Consider the following 22,741-nt stretch of genomic DNA (forward strand, 5'->3'; position numbering starts at 1 on the left):
TTTATTTCTCATTCACACTACATGTCCTTTGAGGGGTGACTGGGAGGCTCCGTTCTGGCTTATCTTCGCTCTGAGACCCAGCTGATAGAGTAATGGTTGTCTTGCTGGTAAGAGAAAGAATTCTAGAGGGTCTTGCACTGGCTGTGCCCTTGCCTGGATGTGACATACACCATTTCCATTCGCAACTCACTGGCTAGATTAGTCACATGGCTCAGCCCAGTTACAAAATGGCCAGAGATTGCAGTCCAACTCCTTGGGTCTGGAGGGAAGAGAACCAGAGACACTTGGCCAGCGCACTAATTAATGGTTATCACAACCTGCTCTTCTGATTACCAGATATTTGGTTCACTGTCTCTCCTGCAGTCAAAATACACTCATCCCCTCCTCAAAGGAGACAGCTGCCAAGTCCCACCTAGTCACAGCATCTGTTTGACACGTAGTACGTGGTCTCCAAGTTGGGGTGTGTTTGTGCAAGCCAGTTTTTACATCAACTTGATATGGTTCCTCTTGATCTAGAGAGTTATGAACTAAAGAGAAGTTATCTGTTGTTGCTGCATCATCCTCACCCCCCTGCCCCACGTATACCAATATAAAATGGTGAAGCTAAGATGGGAAAACTCAATATATACTCCCATTCAGAAAGGGGGTGAATGGGAGACATCCAGCACTCACTGGTCTTCCATGGTTCTAAAATGCTGAAGCAATTCTGAAACCCCCCTGGGATCCCTGCCTTGTAGGTAGAAATGTTCTTTTGGGGCCCTGGTTCTTCTCTGTAGGAGGGGCTACGCCTGTCCATTGTTCTCTGTGGCCCTTGGCTCCACCCCTTGGGATTCTCCCCTTTTCCAGTTGTGTCCTTGATCATATCTCAAGTGAGCTTTAGAGAATATGCCCTCCTTAGGGATTGAGCAGTGTTCTTTCAGGTCTTAAACAGTTTTCCCAGCCTTTTTTAGGTTCAAACTCATGATTTCTGTGGTGGTACAAACTGTTAAAAACTAAATAGTTTTCTTGCTATTTGATTCTAGTTTATTTCCAAATGCCAGTAGTCAAACCCTCAATTCTTTTCTAGACATACTTATATTTGCTCTATACATCTGTATTTTCGCTTCCATGCCTTTCTTTATTGACTTACTTGATGATTCATTGAGCCTCCTCCATACCTTTAGTTTCTTTTCTCTTGGACCATCCTAATTGAAAGAATTAATTGAGAAGCTACAACTTTAACTGTAGCTTTATTTGGAGAATCTTAACCCTCTCCGAGTGTAACAGTAGATATGATAGACTTTCTCTTAGTTTGAACCTCACCACAAAGCTGACTGTTAATGAACCCTTTGCACTCGAAGACTTTCTCAGTTTTATTGTTTATTTGTTGGGAAGAGAAGCAGCTTCTCTTTCCTACTTGGCAAGTCTGCGACTTTATTCTCTTTTTGTTTGTAAACCAATTATTTTCTGAGCTCATCGCTCTTGTTTTGGTTGCACCTTTTAAAATGCAACTACTAGTAGCCAACTCACACAAGCTACTAACATTTGCCTTTCGACTTCTTCCACTAGATCTACTAATTCTTAAGTATATTATCTGCCTTCCAAATGATCATACATGATCGTTTTACCACATGCTTTGGCTGTCTCCAAAATCCATTTTCTCACTTCCTGCTGTTTGGCCTCAAAACCACTGGCACATTTTCAGTTGTTGTTAAAGCAGCACTCAAGTATTAGTCAGAACAGGCCACGTTCTGGTGCATTAAGAGGACTGTTGGAAAATTCCACTCCTTTCCAAACAGCACACTAGGCAAGGCTTTTGTACAAGACTTCCTGGTGGCCAGAATAACATGCTGCGGCGACTGCATCTTGCCCAAAACCCCTCTTCCCCAGCTATATATATTACATTCCTTAAAAGAACACTGAAAACCACTACTCACTTTTCCATTGGCTCAACACCTTTCCCTCTCAATTCCCACCCCGACAGGCCCCAGGGCCAATCACCACTTGACCCATCTTGACCAACTGACCACCCCTGAAAGCAATGCATAAATACAGCTCTCCATCTGTCTCAAGCGGGCTGAAGCTTTACATCAGACCCCCGCCATGCTGGTGTGTAAATAAATTTTCCTGGCTGAAGTCAATTGATCTCCGTGCCCTCTATGACCATGTGCCCTGAAATTTTTAACAAGGACTTGCCCAAATCCCAGTGGCATAAAAGAACAAAGGTTTATTTGGTTCTCATGCTGTATGTCCATTGAGGATGGCAACATCCTTACTCCAGGAACCAAGTTGACAGATCAGCCACTATCTGGGATGCTTCCTGTCTGTGTGGCAGCTCTGGAGGGTCCTGTGCCTGTAATGACATGCTCCAGCCTGGAAGTGATCATCACTTCCGCTCACCAGTAAAAAAATTTTCCTTCAGCATTTGTTTTTGAGCTCTGTATTGAGGCATATAGTTCTAGCTGGTTCTCTATGTAATAGCCCATCATAAATGTACATCGTATTTTACCTACATATTTCCCTATTAATGGACATCTAGGTTATCATTTTTACGTTATTACAGATTTCTGCGATGAACATCTTTGTATATGTCTCAGTGCACATGTGCAAGAGTTTCTTTAGAAAATTTTTCCTTTGATCACTTAATGTCTTCTTCCATCTTTGGGCCCATTATTGCTGAAATCTTATTTTTTTACTTCTGCATGTACTGAAAATTCTAGCTAAGTACAGAAGAATTTTCTCCATTCCTTCCCCTGGGTCTCTAGGCTCCACCCATACAACCTCCTCCTTGTACTATCCTATATCCTTATTAACCACCTGGGGACCGGGGGTGGGGGTGGGGGTGGATGCTGTCCTGCCCTACCTTTCTGCAAATGTGTATAAACATATAGGGGTTTCTTTCCTTCCTGCCTTCTTCTTTTCTCCTTCTCTCCCCTCTTTTTTTTTCTTTCTCTTTTTCCCCAAACTAAATGGGGTAAATTATTTACACTCCTAGGCCTCTTGATTTTGCCTTTCTCATTAACAGAAGATAGCTTTGCTCATTAACAGCCAGTTGGTATAGCTCTCACTTGTTCTTTTTAATGGCTGCTTAATATTCCATGGTTTGGAAGTCACACACTTTGTTTGACAGTTTCCCTGTTGAAGGACATTTGCTTTATTTCCAGTTTGTTTTGTTTTTGTTTTTCTATTTGTTTCAGCACACTCGTTCTGAAGGGTGGTGCAGTAAACATTCTCATGCTTATCTTTGGATAGTGGTGCTTTTATTTAGGTGGCCCAGTAGCGGGGTTAGCTGGGTTAAAAATGTATGTGAACTTTTAATTTTAATAGATGTTGCCAGAATCTTTCCAAAATGGTTATCTCCACCAGGGGCCAGAATTACCCTTACTCCATCTGGTGCAACAGCCGGTGTCTTCCTTATCGGATCACAACAGCTGGATCAACAACTGCAACACCGACTGCATAGCACAGGCTGCTTTCAACATGCCATACAACATTTCTGCAGGGTTTAAAACTAGGGCTTGGGTCAACGTATATGATTGAGGATGGTTGAGATTTTTATTTTGTATTCCTTAAAGAATTCATAGAAGGTTTAGAGTGGGAAGGGAAGTGGAGAGCCTAATGTAATCCACTTCTTTTACAAATGAGAAAATTATGATTCAGAGAAGTGGACAGACTCACAACAAGCTAGTTAATGACCCCTGCTACTGGAAAGCAGTTGTTCTCAATCCTAATTCAGGGCTTTACCTATTACACCATGCTGCTCCTACCCTGTGAGCCATTTTAAGAGTGAATTTTAGAGAAGAAACATCTGGTGTGCTGAATTGACTAGTACAGATGAACTATTTCCGGTTTTTATTATCTTCTGCTTGGACAAGTGAGCTTCCCAGCCAACACTGGGACTGAGTGGGATTTGCTCTGCATACTTCTGCATCGATACTAGGACATTTGTTAACTTGGTCTTGTCAGTGGAATTTGTTGCTCTTTATCTTCTGGGAGTGTGGGATTTTATTTTTCTATAATGATAGAGTTACTACTTACCAAGTATGGAGAAGCTGGCTTGCATCACCACTGCAATGACGAGAATGACGCACCAGAGAGACATTTTCGTTTGCAGGGATGGTTTCCTGACATATACCCATCCCTCCATTCTTCTCAACCTATTGATTAAAAGTCAAGTAATTGAGGTGCCTAGAGAACTTTTGTAGACCCCAGTAATGTTCCCAGCATGTAACCTGTAGGTATAATTCACATAATATGACAAGGGCTCAAATGGATGTGCTCTAGGGCTGAATAAAATAGAAACTTCTAGAAGAAGGCACTTTAGCTGCCTGAGTCCTTAAAATCAGTTTTTATATTAGAAGTTCAGATTTAGCCAGTGGATCTGCTGAAGGAAAGGAAAAGCAAGACTGAAAATTGAGTTCCCCTTTGTGTTTGCTCTGTATTCATTGCAATGCTTTTGATAACACAGCACTTAACTTTCCAGGCTGCCTCTAAATAGTCTGTTTCGTTCCCTTAATAAATATAAAAATAATTACTGTGGAAACATCTCAAGCTGATTAAGTTTGTTAAGTATGTTTTTAATATACTTAGAGATATGCTTCCTGTTTCAGACCAAGTCAATGGTTTTTCTGGTGTATAGTTCCCAAACTTGTAATTACTGGTGAACTTTAAAAAAAAAAAAACAGAAAAAACAAAAAAACAAAACACAAATGCTACTACTATTGACGGTACTAATGGGGGACCAGAATTTGGAATGTTAAAAGCTTCCCAGGTAATTTCAATATATAGTCAGGATTGAGAACTCCTGGGCAGACTATTTGAGATGGAGAGAGAGTCTCTTCTAAATGTCGAAAGAAATAATATGTAACACAAGCTGTTCTTTTTTGAATTCTGCCACTATAGGGATCATCATGTCATCCCATCATCTCTCAAAGTCCCCTTTATCTCCCTTTCTCTTTATTTATTCTGTAGATTAAAACAGTGGAGTTGGGTCTTATAAAGTCAGCTCATGAGGCAAAAATTGAATGTTGTAAAAATTATCATTGAAGAGTCCCCTAGGAAGGCAGTGTGGGGGGTTAGAAAGCAACACAACCATCTCTCAGTACACCCAGCATAGCCAGTTTTTCCTCTGACATTGGAACAGATCACTGTTTCTTTGGCTGAGTCTCTAATAAAATACTTAGCATTTGGGAGCAATGTTTCATGCCAAATATATATTTTAAAATATTGGAATTGTGCTCAGTGTGTTCCGATAAACACACTCTGAGAAGCACATGGGAATTGTAACTGGCTTAGGGAACTGCAGAATCAGATAATTTCTCATCTCATACTCAAATCTGAAGCAAACAGTCATTGGCATTATTTAAATTGTGAATTTCCCTCTGCCTGTCTCTTTCAGGCACATACAGTTGAATTCAAGCAAATTGAATGCTAAATGCACGTATAGATGTGATACCACTGCCTTTCATCATTTTATATTCAAATATTGGACATTCCTATGTGGTCAGAATTGTCCATTCAGTGATACTCTTTCTCTCTATCCTCTAGCATTCCCATGGTTTGGCATGGATATCGGTGGAACGCTGGTTAAGTTGGTCTACTTTGAACCGAAGGATATTACAGCCGAAGAGGAGCAAGAGGAAGTGGAGAACCTGAAGAGCATCAGGAAATATTTGACTTCCAATACTGCTTATGGGAAAACTGGGATCCGAGATGTGCACCTGGAACTGAAAAACCTAACCATGTGTGGGCGCAAAGGGAACCTGCACTTCATCCGCTTTCCCAGCTGTGCCCTGCACAAGTTCATTCAGATGGGCAGCGAGAAGAACTTCTCTAGCCTTCACACCACGCTCTGTGCCACGGGAGGAGGGGCTTTCAAGTTTGAAGAGGACTTCAGAATGGTATGTTGGGTTTGTCCTTATGAAAATGACAAAACCACCTTTCAGAGAAAGAAAGAAAACCTCTCACAGCCTGTAATCTCAGCATCTCATACTTAAAAACTAGTCTTGGGACTTTGGACCAGTTTACTTCATCTCTCTGTACCTCAGTTTCCTCATCTGGACGAGAGCAAAAATAGAGCCTCATAGATTGTGGCATCTCATGGTAACATGAGATGCAAAATGCACCATAAGATAATAGGTGTCTGGTACTTAGTAAGTGCTAAGTAAATGTTAGCCATCATTGTCATCATTTTTGTTGCCTCTGCACAATACGCTAAAGATTAGATGACATAAACCCCCTTTTGAAGCATTTCAGTTAGAATATTATGTAGAATCCTACTATGAAAACATAACTATTATACCAGTTTTATAGATATAGACTGAGGCCCCTAGGAAGGTTTCCCATAAGTCCTACTGCAAATCACTACTTCTGCCTACTCATTTGCTCTCAGGTATCTCTTTTGTTACATTAAAATGTTATTTTCATTCAGAAGTTGTGTTCAGACACACAAAAATTTTTTGGTACCATTTAAAGGTGAATTCTTTTATTATTATTAGGGTGTTTGGTTCAATATAATCAGGATAATGTTGTATCCTGACTGGTGGTACACATTTGCTCCTTTAGATTCCACAAATTTGGCTAAAAGGAAGATACGGATGAGTCATACGGGTCCAGAGTTTCTTTTTAGCAATTCCTTAACATCTGCCTGCTCCTATTTCCCCACATTCAGTAAGTCAAGGAAATAAGCTTCATACTGGCCAGTGTCACCTCACAGGACTTTGTGAGAATAAAGTGAAATAATAGATATAGACATAGGTTGAAAAATAGAAGGGAGCTAGGTAAACAGAAGTGATTGAACATAGGGAAAGGAAGCATTGGAAAGTTTTAGGATTAGTCTTGCCAGAAAGTTGAAAATATCATGAGGTAAGTTGTGTAACATACATTTTCTCAAAGCCTGTATTGCAAATCCCTGGCATTTTGTCATGGGACTAATATAATCCAGTCTTACTATAAAGTCTATCATTAATTTTATTGCTGGACTGCATTATTCTTGTTAGTTAATAAAACAAAAAATGAAACATCCTTTTATTTGTATCATCAAAAGTAGCACCATTTACCTCATTGACTGTAGTGAATAGTTTCTAAAAGAGCTGGCAGCAGAAGGCTCTATAGAGCCACATCTTTAGTGGATCTGCTCACACTCAGAGTTTGACTTTCTTCTTCTGTCGCTTCTCCTTTCCCTCCCAGCAATAGAGTCTGACACTGCCTCTTATGTAAATAACCCACAGGGGTCTTTTTTCCTACCAAATGGGCCTAGTGATCAAGGAGTTTGGAAACTGAGGAGGTTGAGATCTGGGGCCAAGTTAGGTTGTAATGGAAGAAGCATTGGCCCCAAATTCTAGTTCTGTTTCTGCATTTAACCATCTGAGTGACTTTGGGTGAGGCACGTCCCTCCTACGGGCCTCGGTTTCATCATCTGCCAAATAGTGGCAGTAAGGTGGGGAGAAGTGGGAGGATTTTTTTAGGATGTCAGAACTAGAAGAGCTCTTCAGAGATCAGGGAGTATGGCATTTTGGTCCTACATGGCTGAGGAAAGTAAAGGTTAAAGAGCTTAGGAGGCTCTAAAACTGCTTTCTGTGTAAAAGCTGGGGTGTTGGCTCAGTTCTGAGTCAGAAGAAAGTAGTAACCCAGTGCTAGTTCTTCAAGGACACCCTTTCTGGCCCATTTTCACCAGGGAGCCTGAATTAAAACCAGTAACCTGGGGCATTTATACAACCTCTGTCAATTTTCTAGGAGAAAATTACTCAATATGTGTTGGTGAGGAACAAATGTGTTTATCAAGGTCCTAAGCTGAGAAGGGCTATATTTTCTATTACAACTGAGATAAAGACACCTCCTCTATTTTGGCAGGCTGTTGGAGCCTCATGAATAGACTGGAGCAGGGAGCTGGTCTGGAGTATTTGCCAGGCATACATCTGTAAACGAAAAGTATGTAAGATTCCTTCTGTTTTCCCTGCTCAGTCTCCGCCAAGGTGAAGACAGAATTGAAGAAGACAATTTTCTTTCCAAAACTTGTTTGTCAGTGCACGAAGTGATATGCCCTTATCGTTTGGAGTTTGTGAAACTTTTAGGATACTAAGTAGGTTTTATCATTCTCTTTTCTAAGCATCCATTCACTCATCAAATATTTATTGAGCTCCTACTATGCACCAAGTATTGCTATGAACAAAACAAAGCCCATGTCCCTCTTGAACTTATATTCTAGTGGTAAGAGATGGTAAATAATCAAGTAAGTAAGTGAATATAGGTATTTAATGGTGATAAATGCTATGGAGGGGGAAAAAAAGCAGAGCAAGGGGGACAGGGGATGCTGGGAGGGTTTGTGTGTGATAAGGTAACGTTGAAGCAGAGACGAGAAGCAATAGAATAGACCGTGTAGGTATCTGGGGAAGAGCATTTAGGCAGAGGAAACAGTCAGTGCAGAGGTCCTCAGGTGCCATATATCCAAGCTCTCTCCCCTTCCAGAATGGAAAATTGAAGGTGCTTAGTTAGTTGTAGAGGATCAATATATACTACTGTATGGATGAAACAGTTTGACAAGTAATAAAGCAATGCATGTACATACAACCTGTAAACTCCTTTTATTGTATGAAATCACTGTTCATGGTATTATATAACTTTGTAGATATAACTTTTTAAGATCTGCCTAAGAAGGGCTAAATATAGATGTTCAGCAGATCCTGAATAGTTAGCAATTGTAATGTTTGATGACAACTGTATTCTTGTGTGTGTATGATGTATGTACTTAAATCTTTAGGTAATGGTAACTGTTTTTCATACAATTTAGAACGTATAGGAAAAGATACAAACATAAGACAAGCATTAACTTTAATTCCTGTATAGAATACTTTCAATTGTACGAAAGTTACATTTCTCTTTCCCTCCCTTCCTTCCTCCCTTCCTCCCTTCCTCCCTTCCTCCTTCCCTCTCTTCCTTCCTCCCTCCCTTCCTTCTTTCCTTCCTTCCTTCCTTCCATCCATCCACCCATTCTTCTTAACATTTTAGGACCAGTATCACAAACAAACCTCTTATGGCAAAAATTAGCCTTCAAATTTAATGATTTACCAAAATGAAACGCAAAAGAAAAACTTGGTCTAACTAACTACAGACGATCAAATTACAGAAATTGATAAGCCAGCGAAGAACCCAATCATTTAAAAAAAAAGTGTGCTCCTGGCCATAGTCTTCCCTTCTTCAAGGGATTCCTGAATCTCACAGGGCACTTGACACTAGAGGTTTCTGTTAGTTCTGTGTTTCTCCCCACTGCCTGTATTCTGTGGGCTTTGTTTTAAAGAACCTATCAGAATATTTTATGTACCAATTCTAATATTTTTGTCCACAGCCACGCTTCCTAACATCAACAAGAAAGGTGCCTCCGGGTGTCGAGGGAGATAGATGAAAAGGCTTTATTCAATACCTGGGAGGTCTGGGAACCATAGAGGAATGCTTATTCAAATTTGGGTTCAGACTTTACATTTACATACTGCTTCAGACTTTGCATTTATATTTTGCTCCTTTGTGAGAATAAGAGCTTTCATTATAGCCTGCTTCCAGCTTTGAAAGTTACCTTTTAAGGCTGTTACAATTTCCTGCTTGCTTACAACTTTAAGATAGTATTTAAAAAGTCACTATTACAATATCAGTTATATCAGTGAAGTTATATCAGGGTATTTGTTTTTCCTGTTCCTTTGTTTTATTTTATCTGGAAATGTTTTTTATTATTATTATTTATTGATTGATTGATAAATAAAGTTAATTAAAAGAAAGAATGCAAGGTATTCTTAACAATGGAAAATTTAGAGAAAAAAGTTATTCTTTCTCCCCACCTAGTTCTTCATTATAACAGATACTTTTACCTGTGAGTTTTGGTTTAATTCAAGGTTAATAGTAATTAGAAATTAAAAGTGACTTTTAAAATTACTTAAAAAAAACCCCAAACCAAACAGAACCCAGCAATCCAAAAGACTGAACAAACAGGCTGTTACATCTTATTTGACTTGTGATTTAGGGTAGGGGAAAGGATGTTCTGATTGCTATCATCACATTTTTCAAGGTGTGACGACCTAAGAATTAACTTTTCTTATGCCAGAAATCTCCAAGGGAACAGCCTCAAAAAGTTAATAATGGTGGGAAAAATCATAGTAAGGGTCAGGTAATTGTGGACATGTGAAATCTCCAAGTGGACCTAACTCAGGAAGATTCGTTAGCTTGTTTCCTTATATTAATCCAGGGACCAATTTGTGATATGCAGGGCATAAGATTTGGTAGACACTGTCATTCTCCACTTTGTTCCGGCTTGTCGCATCGGGGAGGGAGCAGCCATCTTTCTGGCTTTGTTGAATGGCTCAGACCTGTCAGGTCTCTTTGTTAAGAGAAAAGATCCCTGAGTGTAATTTGTAATTCAGAATCAACCATTTTATATGCAAATTGACTTTCGTTTAGTCAGATAACCTTTTCTGTCATTTACAATTTGATTTATGGAGTCATTGTTTTCAAGATTGTTTTCCTTACCTTGGAAAATGTAAGGTATCCTACAAATGGGTATTTTATTCATTTCTGAAACCTAATTTAGTGACTCATTTCTCAACTGCAGTCGAGTAATATAACTGGTTTGGGGTAGGTTCATGGAATCTTCCTAGACAGTGGGTATGGAACCTCTTGGATTATTAGTTTTTTGTTTTTTTTTTTACCAGATTTATTTAGTTAGCTATTTATTTATTCATGTTTGATAGACTGAGCTGAGGCACATAGGAGACCCTCTTAAAATTGTACCCTGAGTATACCTTCCATTTAGGACCCACATTTTTTTTTCTAATATTAGCATATAGGGAATCATTAAATTCTCTCTCCAAATTAGAGTCTTCAGTATGGAAATGATGTTACCAAATGCATTTCAACTTGAGATAATAAGTCCTGAAATATTATGCCTCTTCTCACATAATTGTGATTCATATGTATAATATTTTACATTTTGCAAAGCATTTTCACACCATCATTGCATTTGATTCTTGAAAACAGCCCTGTGAGTTACGTAGGCAGGTGCTATTAGGGCGATTGTATGACATTATCAAAATCTTGTTATCACTGTACTGGGGTGTGGACTCATTTCTAATTCCTCAGCTCCAAAGTGTGCTCCTCCTGTGACATTGGTGATTCTCAAAGTGTGGTCCCAGAACCAGCAGCATCAGCTTCTAATCAGAGCTCATTAGTAATGCAATCAGAAACTCTGGGAGGGCCCAGTAATTTGTGTTTTAACAAGCCCTCCAGGTGATTCTGATGCAACTAAAAATTTGAGAACTCCGCTGCACCCATAACTTGCTTCGGAGATTTTGGTACTAGGCAAAATAATGATAGTTTGTCTTGGTTGGAGTTTGAAAGTTTTTTATGCTTTACCATGTCCCTTACTTGTTACCTTTGGGATCCTAATTATATCACTTAACCTGCTGACTCCCAGTGACACATTTCATCTCCAACATGGAGAAAATTTATTAGCTCACCTGCCTAAAGCTGTGGCTCCATAATAGAGATCAACATTAGAGCATACATAAAATTTGTAGACTGGAAGCCAGATTCAGCCCACAGTTGTGTTTTCTTTGGCCTGCTGTATTTAAAAAAATCTTTAAATTAGCTGCCAGTCCTTAAAAATGGGGAGATTTCACATAAAAATTTGGATTTTTGGCTTCTCTGGAGAAAAGGATCATTCAGCAACACTGGACCCCCGTTACCACATGGCAATACTGGACTGAAGGTGAAATAAAAGAAGTTGTCTTTTTAAATAGGTGTGGGTTGTCTTATTTGCCAGAGTCCCCATAGCTTTGTTACTTCATATCTAGTCGAGGCTTCACTTATTTTTGTTTTCTTACTGACTTCTATAGGCATTTGAGTTTGTTGTCCTTAATATAAAGAAAACCTAAGCCCCAAGAAAAGTGTTTCTCAGTAGCTGGGATCTTAACATGCTGCTTTAGGCTTTCCAAAAAGTTAATGCAGTTGAATTAACAAAAGTCTTAATTGAGAGGATTAATTCCCAACTTGTTCTTAATTTCAGATGGCCTTGTTTGAAAATCCAAGTAGCTATTTAGCTTAAACTTGGGAGCCTGTTATTTTCCTAGAATGTGAAGACTTTTGAGGGAGGTCTCTGGAGGTCTCAGTGGAAGTGACTAACACCTGTCTTTCCCAGTCTGTAGATGGGTGACCTCAAGCATCAGAAATATCTACCCCTCAGTAAAATGTGTGGAAGAGAGGTTTGTTTGCTGTTAGCACTTTATTTGACAATGATTTGAAGGGGAAAGTTTTGAGATAACTTTGTTTCCTTTCAGATCAGAGTTGTATGTGCTTGGTTTATTTGCGTTGAGAGATTTTTCAGGATGTCCAACTGAACAGATTGTATCTCTGTCCCTGTTCGTGATATTGGCTCCGGGCAAGACTGTCAATATTGTTGGTTGACCTCCAGTTAATTTTTAAGCAGGTTAACCTATGGTCCCAAGACTGGCTGATGAAATTGCTACTTTTTACTTCAGGGTGATCCAGGAGGTGATGACTTTCCTGTCCCATTTAACAAATGATTATTAAGCAATTGGATGGACAGGCCTTTGAATGTGGTGCCGAGGGGCACCCAATGAACCAGAAAGGAAGCCAGTATGTGAGCAGGGCTGTAAGTGCAACGGAGGAGGTTAGCATGGCTGAGGAATCAGGGAGGCCAGAGGAGATGGCATTTACGTGGCTGCGTGCCAACAGTCTTTTAGTCACTTTATGCCTTTTGTACCTATAGTATAAGCCCCCAAAATGTGTATAAATTACATGAATTTCATCCACAAGATTCACTCGGTGAAACATGAAATGTTTGGAACCATTTACTTGATAGATTTCCTTTATCACCAAGAATTATTTAGAACGTTTGTTTCCATGTGTTAAGAATAACTCCTGCTGGCTGATCACCTGTTTAACTGTGCTCTCCAGATGTAGATTCAGTAGATTTTGTGGAGTGGGAGATTCAAATGAGGACAGTAAATGTTCATAATTAAGATGATGCCTTTCTGGCAGAATATCTAAGAATGATACTTATATGGTTATTTCCAGACTCCAGAAGCAGTACTCATATGGCAAGGAATGATGGAAGAGCAGCAAGAATGGCAGATTCCTGCTAGTTGTATGATTTTGGGGAAGTTATTTAATCTCTCAGCCATAACCGTAGAATATGGAGACTGCTGTCTACTTATTGGGATTTTGTGAGAATTAAATGAGCTGGTACATATAAAGTGGTTGGCATGGAGCAAACATACAGTAAATACTAGCTATTATTTTCTTAAAGAGGTTTTTTTAAAAATCTAGGTTAGACCTTAGAAATGATCTTCCTTCATTGGTTCAGTTGTGTTGGTAGTTATTAGATTTTTTTTCTTCTTTTCTTTTTTTTTTTTTTTTTTGTCCATGGAAAATGATTGTCAACCCTAATCTCTGGACAAGCAGTAATAACACTCTTGAGGATTATGAATTAAACTTTTGAGGATGCAAAGTGGCACAGACGTGGCATTGAATTCTAGTTCCACCACTTACTTAATTGAAGGTTGTGGAGGAAGTTACTTAACTTCTCAAACCCCAGTTTTCTCCTGTGTAAAACGGTGATAATAATAATGCCCCTGCATGGTGCTGTTGTGAAGATTACATGGTAACAAGACTTGTAAAGTGCTTAGCACAGGACTTGGCACATAGGAAGGGCTCAAAAAAGTCTTGGCTCTTTTGCAATAGCTGGGGTAGCTCCCGAGTGTCCTCCCGCTGGAGGCTCTGGGGGGAGCACAGCCCTGATGACACCTCAGAACCTGGGAAGAGTATTGGATTTGATGGGTTCCAAGGAGATTCTCCTCCGGCTCCCAGGCTCGCCATTCCTCCCTCAGGACTCCAGGAACCATGAGGCAAGGAGGAATAGGATTCTGGTTCCTTTCCAAATATTCTTACTTTGTGGGAGAGCTCCTGGGAGGTGTGCTGTATTCATTTCCTATGGCTGCTGTAACAAGTGACCACAAACTTGGTTGTGAGAAGTGGATTCCCTCATAGCCCTGGGGGCCCGAAGTCTGAAATCAAGGAGTTGTCAAGGCTGTGCTCCCCCCAGAGCCTCCAGGGGGAGACTCTGCTCCTGGCCTCTTCCAGCTTCTGGTGTCTGTTTGCATCCCTTAGCCCATGGCTGCCTCACTCCAGTCTCCTCTGCTTTACACAGCCACCTCTGTGTGTTTATCAAGTCTCCCCTGTGAGTGTCTTATAAGGACACTTGTCATTGGATTTGGGGTCCACTCAAATACTCCAGGATGATCCCTTCATCTCAAGATCCTAATTTTATTATATCTGCAAAGATCCCTTTTCCAAGTAAGTTCACATTCATGAGTTCCAGGAATTAGGACATGGACATATCTTTTTTGGGGGGGAGGGGAACCATTCACCCCACTACAAGGCTAATGATTGCTTTTCTAGCAACCAGACAAGTTCCTGTCCTTTAGCATGCACTGGGTGGGCATGATGTCTGGTAAAGGTGGCTTTTCCAGTGGGGCAAGTGATTATCAGGAAGATTTCTTCACTTGGTGTTTCAGGGGTGGCTCCATGTTTTTAAAGTTCATGACCCAATCTTATGTCCTGATAAAGCCTCTCAGGCTTCCCCTGGGGTAGGTCACTGGCCTCTCTCACAAGGTTTTCTTCTCTTTCAGATTGCTGATCTGCAGCTCCATAAACTGGATGAACTGGACTGTCTGATTCAGGGCCTGCTTTACGTCGATTCTGTTGGCTTCAATGGCAAGCCAGAATGTTACTATTTTGAAAATCCCACAAACCCCGAATTGTGTCAAAAAAAGCCGTACTGCCTTGATAATCCATACCCTATGTTGCTGGTTAACATGGGCTCAGGTGTCAGCATTCTAGCAGTGTACTCCAAGGACAACTACAAAAGAGTTACAGGGACCAGGTAAACATTTTTCCACTAGGAGATCCTTTTTGTACTTAATCCAGGTTTCCTCCTTGATGACCTGTTTATAATAGAAGGTTATTCACATGAATACATTTTTAAAGAAAGGTCTTGTCCTTCTCAGCCAGCCAAAAAGGATTTATTGTATGATATGTTAAAAGAGTAAAGGGGTGATTTGTATAAGATGCAGAACTCATAGTCCTTGCCCTGCTGGAGATTGTAGTTAGATTGAGAAAGGAAGGGTTGTACACATCAGAAGTTTGCCAACAAGACAATATGTACTGAGTGCCAAATAAATGACAAGGACAGTAAGCACATTAGAATCCAGATGAAGGATCATTGGCACCTTCAGAGAGGGCTTCAGAAGAAGCCTTCTTTTGGAATCTCCTTGATGCCTGGCATACTGCTGGGCTGATAAAAAGTGCTTCCTAAAGGATGAATCGGTTGCCATGATATGCCATTCCAACCAGAAAACCAAACTGGGTTTATAAAGAATGTTTTTATGGTCAGGTAAGTACTTCAACTGAAAACTGGAGTAATCGGCACACACCTCAAAGGGACTTTTGGGGTGCAGTGGACAGGAACATAACCTCGTGACCACAGTTGGACAGAGCCACCTTATTTTATAGTGCACACACACCTTAGTGCCCATGTAAGGGCCGATGGGCTCAGCTTCCTGTTAATAGGGGTTCAATTTGGGAAAAGAGGCTAGGGCCAGGAATCTTTGGGAAATCTTAATGTAAACAAAATTAAACAGGTTGTCTTTACTGTAGAACTTTTCAAAACCTTTCCAATGAGCACGTGAATTGACCATTTCTAAGAGGAGGATTTGGTATGAAGCATTTCTCCAACTTGCTGGACCATTTTTGGAGGAACAACTTAAGGAACTAGTACCATGTGGAATGTGCTTTGGGATGTGCTGCTGAAGCCATTGTCTTTTATAGATGAAGACATCATGTAACTTCTCTGGGCCCTAGTAATGTCATTTGTGCCACGAAGGTGGTTGTTTCTTAGACTCTTTCTTTTGACTTTCCAGTACTGAAATTTTGCAGTACTACTCTCTCATTAGGAGGAAAACATTGCTTTTCTGGTGTATTTCCATGACTGGTGATGGAACTACTTAAACCAGTGGTTCTCCACTGGGTAGGGGGTGGGGGGGCAGATTTAGTTCCCTAGGGAATGTTTGGCACTGTCTGGAGATGTTTTTGCTGCTACTGACATCTAGTCGGTAAGAGGCCACGGATACTGCTAAACATCCTGGAATGCACAGGACAGCCCACCACAAAAAAGAATTATCGAGCCCCAAATGTCAATAGTGGTGCTCTTGAAAAACTCTGATATAAATATATATAAGTACACACACATTCCAACTGAATCCCACTTGTGTCCAGAATACAGACTTTTTGTAAGTTAGTTGCCACTGGCTGCACATTTTCTTGCTTTGCCACTAGCTATACATTTTCTTGCTGAGATTACAGAACTAAGCTTTCTTGCTTACATAGGAATCAAAACTAACCTCATTGCCTCATTAAGACAGTCAAGAATATCAGAAACAAATGAGTATTTCAGCTGAGCTGGCTTTACTCAAGAGTGATCTGATAAAGGTACAATTTTTAAGAAACTATAGACTTGCTCCCAGAAGGATTAATTGAATTGCTAAAGCTAGTCCTAAGATGACACCAACATAAACATTTTCCGCAATTAGAGAAATTTACAGTTTGGTATCTTGATTGGCACATAAATTCGTGGACTGCCTCACGGGTACATTTTCTCAAACTTGGAGAGTGCAGAGATCTGGGTTAGATTCTTGAGTAGCTGCTAATGAGCTAACTGTGGTGTTTGGCTATTACTCATGTAATAATGACCAGTGCTTTGCACTCCTCAACAAATTCTGTTTGGGTGTATAAACCTCCCTATAAAAGGGCACTAGCTCTCCCTTCACAGGGAGCTAAAGGTGAATAGAGAGACATCAAGCCTGTGTGGCTCCAGGTCCTGCACCAGAGTCTCTCTGCTGAAGGCTTTTGATCCAAGTCAGAAAACCACTGACATAAACTATTATGGTCAGCCATGAACATTGGGTGTGCAACACACTTCAGGAATCACTGATTTAATTAAGCAAATGGCTTAAGCTTTGTTGCTACTCTTTCTTGAGAACAAAAGCTATAGCTCCAGGTGTTTTGTTACTGTATTGTACCCTGATTCCCCCATTAAGTATTTTTATTTTTAGGAAACAGTATCATTGTAGGACAGCAGTTTTCTTTTATAAATGTATGGCTTTAAATGTTTCATTTCAGTCTTGTATGTCATTTGATTGCATCCCAGATTGGGTAGCAACCTTTTTTTTCCTTCTAGTAACACAACTCCAGTTTTATTATAGAAATCAAAGAAAAAATAGTGCTTTACAGCTGATCTTGTTAGAATGTATAGTCTATTAAAAGAGGACTGTAGAGAATTTTGAAACTTTGGTGGAAGTGCTAGTATAACTCATTTCACCATTTTGCAGTCTATTTTAAAGGCATGCACACACAGTAATTAAAGGTTTCTTCTAATACTTCCTAAAATACCTCACAACAAGGTTGCTTTTTTTTTTTTTTAATACTATTCAGGAACTGTTTTGCCTCTGATTTACTGAGGGTCTTACTTTGCATCTGCCGAAATGAACAGATGAATCTGATTGTAAGGGACCCACTTGATTAAAGAATGGCTGGCAGGTTGAGGATATTAATAAAGGGCTGGAAGACTTTTGGCTCTCCTGTGACTGTGCATTCTTTCTTCCTAGCTGTAATGTGCCAGCTGTGCAAATGCATGCTCTCTTTCCCCATTCGGCTCCAATTCCTTTGTCTGGAACCACCTGTCATTTTCCAGTCATGCAAAGCACTTATCCCTGTTCACTCATACCACTACATCAGTCAATGAGTTGCCTTCTTTCTAAGTCAGCCAATGTCTTCAATTGTCTACCTTTGGTCAGGTTGTTCAACACCCTAACTAATACGAATGCCTGATGTTCAAATACAGGTCAATAATGGGGGTGAAAAGTATTTAGAAGCTAGAAATGTGAGCAAGATTTCTTTTTAAAAATACACACGCAGAAAACAAAACAAATCCATGTGGCACACAAATGAAAAGCATGCTAGCTTTGTAGTTTCATTTGAAACTGACAATGTAGCATGAAATGTTATGTGTGTATCTACAATCTGCTATCTTCTCGTTAACAGTTGAGACAGTAAATGTAGTTGACTACATTTTTGTATTTTCAAGCTTAAAATTAAAAATAACTGTAATCCCAACTTGAACTTTTTCTTAAAATTCAAAGCCAGTACCCAAATACATACAGGGTTCCCAGAGCTAGCAGCTCTTGGTGGCTTTAGAACAAACTGGTATGAACAGCTCTCCTCCTCTTCTGCATGGTAAATAAAGAGTCAAACCCAGGTCCATCACTTTAGGAAGCAGTGTTCCTTTGCCAGGCAGGAGTTCACTGGTGATAGCTTCACTCCAAATCTCCTTTCTTTTTCTGTCAGATAACTTTGATATTATCAGATAACTTGGATATTGATACTCTACTGAGTTCATTCTCAACTACCATAATCAGTTTCTAATTTTTGTCTAAAAATTATTTTAAAGGAATTTTCCCTCAAATATTGGAAAGCTTTTTTAAAAAAATATGGTTTCAAGCATTTTATGACCTTTGTTATTTTATGACTCTTGGGTAGTGACTAAAATAGGAATAGCTTTTTCCAGAGTCTATTAGAAAAAAATCCTGTATCAGACAGATCCCTGCTTTTCTTCCAGAAATTTCCAAGGAAGTTAAATGATATCATTTCTACTGGAGAAGCAGGGTCAGGTGAAAGATACAGCCTTGGAACTGATGATTCCTGGCAGAGTTCGAGGTCACTTTTGTTGTCAGAGGGGCTGGTCCCAAAGTTGTGAACTGTGTTTCACGTACACACAATTTCTTTTCTCATTACTTGTATTCAGCTGCAGGTAGTTTTTTATTTGTATTTTTGTGTGTGTCATTTTTTTTTTTACTTGCAGGTAGTTTTTAATAAGTCATATCTCTGGTTATCTGCTGTTTACAGACTACCCAAAAAGGAGAGATCAGATTGGCCCAAATTGTAGGTAAGAAGAGTGAAGCACTTAGGTTAGCAGCTAGTTGAAGGTCTCACAACGGAAATCAGTGACAGTCTTTTCTCTGGCATGGGTTTGGACCTCAATTAAGGGGCAAGTTTTCCTTGATATTTATTTGTTTTTAGTTTCTGCCCTCTTTCATATCCAATCCACCCTAAAGCTCTTTGCACCATAACACTTTAATTCAAGTTCCCCTTTGTTTTACTTCTCTTATTTTTATTAACCCTTATGAATGGTCTTGACATGGCTGGGGACTTGGATGGGCACACCTTAAAGTAAAATTTAAAAATGAACCTTATTGTTCCTTCAGTCTTGGAGGTGGAACATTCCTAGGCCTATGTTGCTTGCTGACTGGTTGTGAGACCTTTGAAGAAGCTCTGGAAATGGCAGCTAAAGGCGACAGCACCAATGTTGATAAGCTGGTGAAGGACATTTACGGAGGAGACTATGAACGATTTGGTCTTCAAGGATCTGCTGTAGCATCAAGGTAGAGCCTAAGTAGCGAGGGGCAGTAATGATTAAGCACGAGGCAATCTCTCCACCCTGGCATTCATTCAGTTCTTTTTAAAAATGTCAACTACCAGCCTGGTGCAAATATCTATCAGATTGGAGCTCAGACGTGATCTCCTGCCCTTCGTGAAGCACTGAGATGATTAGCTCTTAAAGCTTGTGCTTAAAATAGGGCAACTTTGAAAGAAGGTTCTGGAAAACTGCAACAGTCTCCTCTGTTCAGTTCTTGTCCAGATGTCTAGAGACATAAAAAAAATTTTTTTTCCCCATCAATATCCATGCTACTTTGTCCCTACTAAGAAAAGAGCAGCCAGCCATTCATATTGTGATCCTCTCTGCTTATAAACCATGGTTGTCAAATCAGGTCATTTGAGTTTGAACAGAATTATTCATAGAACTTTCCACAGTACTTTGATGGAAGTATGGGCCTGCCTGAGGATGATTTGAACACTCTCGCTAATATTTTCCAACATAGCTTTGGCAACATGATGAGTAAAGAAAAGCGAGAATCCATCAGCAAGGAAGACCTCGCCCGAGCCACTTTGGTCACCATCACCAACAACATTGGCTCCATTGCTCGGATGTGTGCATTGAATGAGGTAAGGCCCCAACCCAGGGAAACCAGCCAAATGCATCATTTGTGGCAGTGCAGTCACTGTTGACCCTTTACGAAACTACAGATCCGTGGGAAATCTGCATTTCCTTGGAGTCACACCTTGTAGAGCCTGAGGGGTGGGGTGTGGGGGCAGCAGGAGGAGGGAGGAATATGATTTATTTTTAAGTAGGCACTGGATGATAACAAATGATAAACCATCCAACTATTACAACCCTGCCATATTCTCTCCACCCATCATTATTGCCTTGTGCCTATGAAGGGAGGAAAAGCTCTTTGCACATCATTGGTCTCTTGGTGTTCTTGCAGGTAGTTGCAGGTAAAATGCAGTTCCTAGCAGTTGTGCCCATTTCAGTACCAGAAACTCTATGGGAAAACCCTTTTGCTCCACTTAGTATGTTCGATATTCTCTCTGCTTTCAGCTTCTTTACAGTGTTGCCTTGTGGCATGGAGTTCAAGCAGCATTGTACAGGGCTATCAAAGCATTGAGAGCTTGCTGCAGCCCAGGCCAGCCCGAGCCCCGCGCACGAGAAGGGGTGGAGCTGGTGACAGACAGCTTTGTAAACATGTTTTGAAACATGACAAATTCCTTTGGAAAAAATGGAATTCTTTTCCCAAAATACAAGGCATGTAATGTAGCATGCTTCCTGAAGCATGTTAGGAAGACGAGAGAGAGGGGTTGGGACCTGGAACAGGTAGTAGAAGTGTGAGAACCACAATGGTATCAGTGACAGAGTTGACTTTTATTTAATATAATTTTTAGTAGAATTATAATACACATACAAGAAGAGGGCTCAAATCCTAAGTGTATAATTCAATGAATTTTCACATACTTCTGTATAGAAAGAAATAGAGCATTATAGACACTACAGAAACCCCATGGCCCCTCCCAATGGAGAGTGTTAAGCAGGGTATGAGACCATGTGGTGTGTGGGTGCTAGCCTTGCCTTTGAGTTCTGGGGTTACAAAAGATGCAGATTGAAAAGAGTGTGTTCCTGGCCAGTGGATCAGGGTCATAACTTTTTGAGGCTTGGAAGTCCCCATTTCAGATGGAGTTTAAATGCAAGGCTGACATTTCAGGTGGAGGAATGTTTTTGGCAGAGATGAATGTATTTCCGAGATGCTCTTTTCAAAGTCCACATCTGTCATGGGACTCAATGTAACAGAGTTTATTTTTTGGCATTAACCTTTAAAGAGTGTTTTTCCAAATGGCCAAACAAGCACCAAGGCTGATATATGTGTAGTTGGCTGTCCTTATGGACTCTCAAAGGTCAGTTGGATGGTAACATCCCCCACCCTATAGACCAGTAGCTGCCCTTTCCCCTGCTTTCCACAGTGTGGCTTTGGCCTTGCACTTCTAGCTGGGGTGAGCCAGCAGGTCTTTTTACAGGTACTGTAATCACTTTAGGGGAGGACAGCTGACTTTCTTTTTAATTTTGACCTCAATTTCAATACAACTTACTGTCAGAGTATAGCAAGTTCTGGCTGTTATTGCTTGTTATGCCCTGGTTTGAGTAATTATTTAAATTTTTAGTGGAGTTGAATAACAAGGAGCCTCGCTGGATTGTCTTGGGGAAAAGGCTCGGTTAGAGGAGGGTTGGCATCCCCATGGGGTCATGTCATTGCAGACCCCCAGGGTTCCCCAAAAGGGCAAGGACATGTCCTTTAGTCAGTGCTTTGCTTTCTGGAGCCACCGATTTGAGAATCTTTGATTTAGTCATTTGATAGATGGACACAACATTTACTGGCTCTAAAATATTTTTGTTCTGATACTGGAATGCTGTGAAATGCTTCTCCATCAATTTTAAATTCCTTTATTTCATTTTGTGGTGAGTAGATAATACACAGACACAAAATACAGAGTTCAAAAGGCACCAGAAGGGTGTACAGGGCAGGGAAGTCATCATTTCTAACCCTGTCCCTTACTGTTAACCTCACTAGAGACAGCCATTGTTTTTAGTTCTTTGGTTTCATCCTGTCTTGCATACATAAGCTCATCCTTCCAAAGGCAGCAAATTCTACATACTATTCTTTTTTGTTAAAGGCAGCTTTATTGAGGTATAATTCACATGCCATACAATTCACCCTCTACATACTATCCTCCATCATGCTTTATCATTTTTTTTTTAATGAAAATTCTTAAACATACATAAAGGAGAGAAAATAGTATAAAGAACCTCTATATACCCATCAACCCAGATTCAACAGTTATCAAGACTTTGCTACACATGCTTTATCTGTTTGCTTCTGCCTCCCTCTCCTTTCTCTTCCTCCTCTCTTTTTTGCTAAAGTATTAAAAAGCAAACCCCAGAAATTGTATCAGTCTGCCCTGCATACTTCCATATACACATCTGAAAATATTCTCTTGCTTTTTTATATTAATGATATATGTTGACTATTCATAACAATATATTTAGAACTGCTTAATTTTTAATGACCACTTAGTGTCTTATCCTAGAGATTTGCTATTCTTGATTTGAGTGGGTTCCTAATGTTAGATGTTTAGGAATTTTTAGTCTTTTGCTATTATTTTAAAATCTGCAGTTTATAAGAGTATAAGAGTACAAGTT

At 40.0% G+C, this 22,741-nt stretch overlaps 1 protein-coding gene across 1 annotated transcript in view; it reads left to right on the forward strand.

The window, feature by feature from the left end:
• Window positions 1–22,741, forward strand: part of PANK1 (pantothenate kinase 1) — a 55,008-nt gene that overhangs the window by 25,551 nt on the left and 6,716 nt on the right. The window contains 4 exon segments of the mRNA XM_037804760.1: window positions 5,527–5,879; window positions 14,670–14,923; window positions 19,359–19,535; window positions 20,034–20,157. Of these exon segments, the coding sequence (XP_037660688.1) occupies window positions 5,527–5,879; window positions 14,670–14,923; window positions 19,359–19,535; window positions 20,034–20,157 (908 nt within the window).

This window comes from Choloepus didactylus, chromosome 15 (assembly GCF_015220235.1).
Source record: "Choloepus didactylus isolate mChoDid1 chromosome 15, mChoDid1.pri, whole genome shotgun sequence".
Lineage (NCBI taxonomy): Eukaryota > Metazoa > Chordata > Mammalia > Pilosa > Megalonychidae > Choloepus > Choloepus didactylus.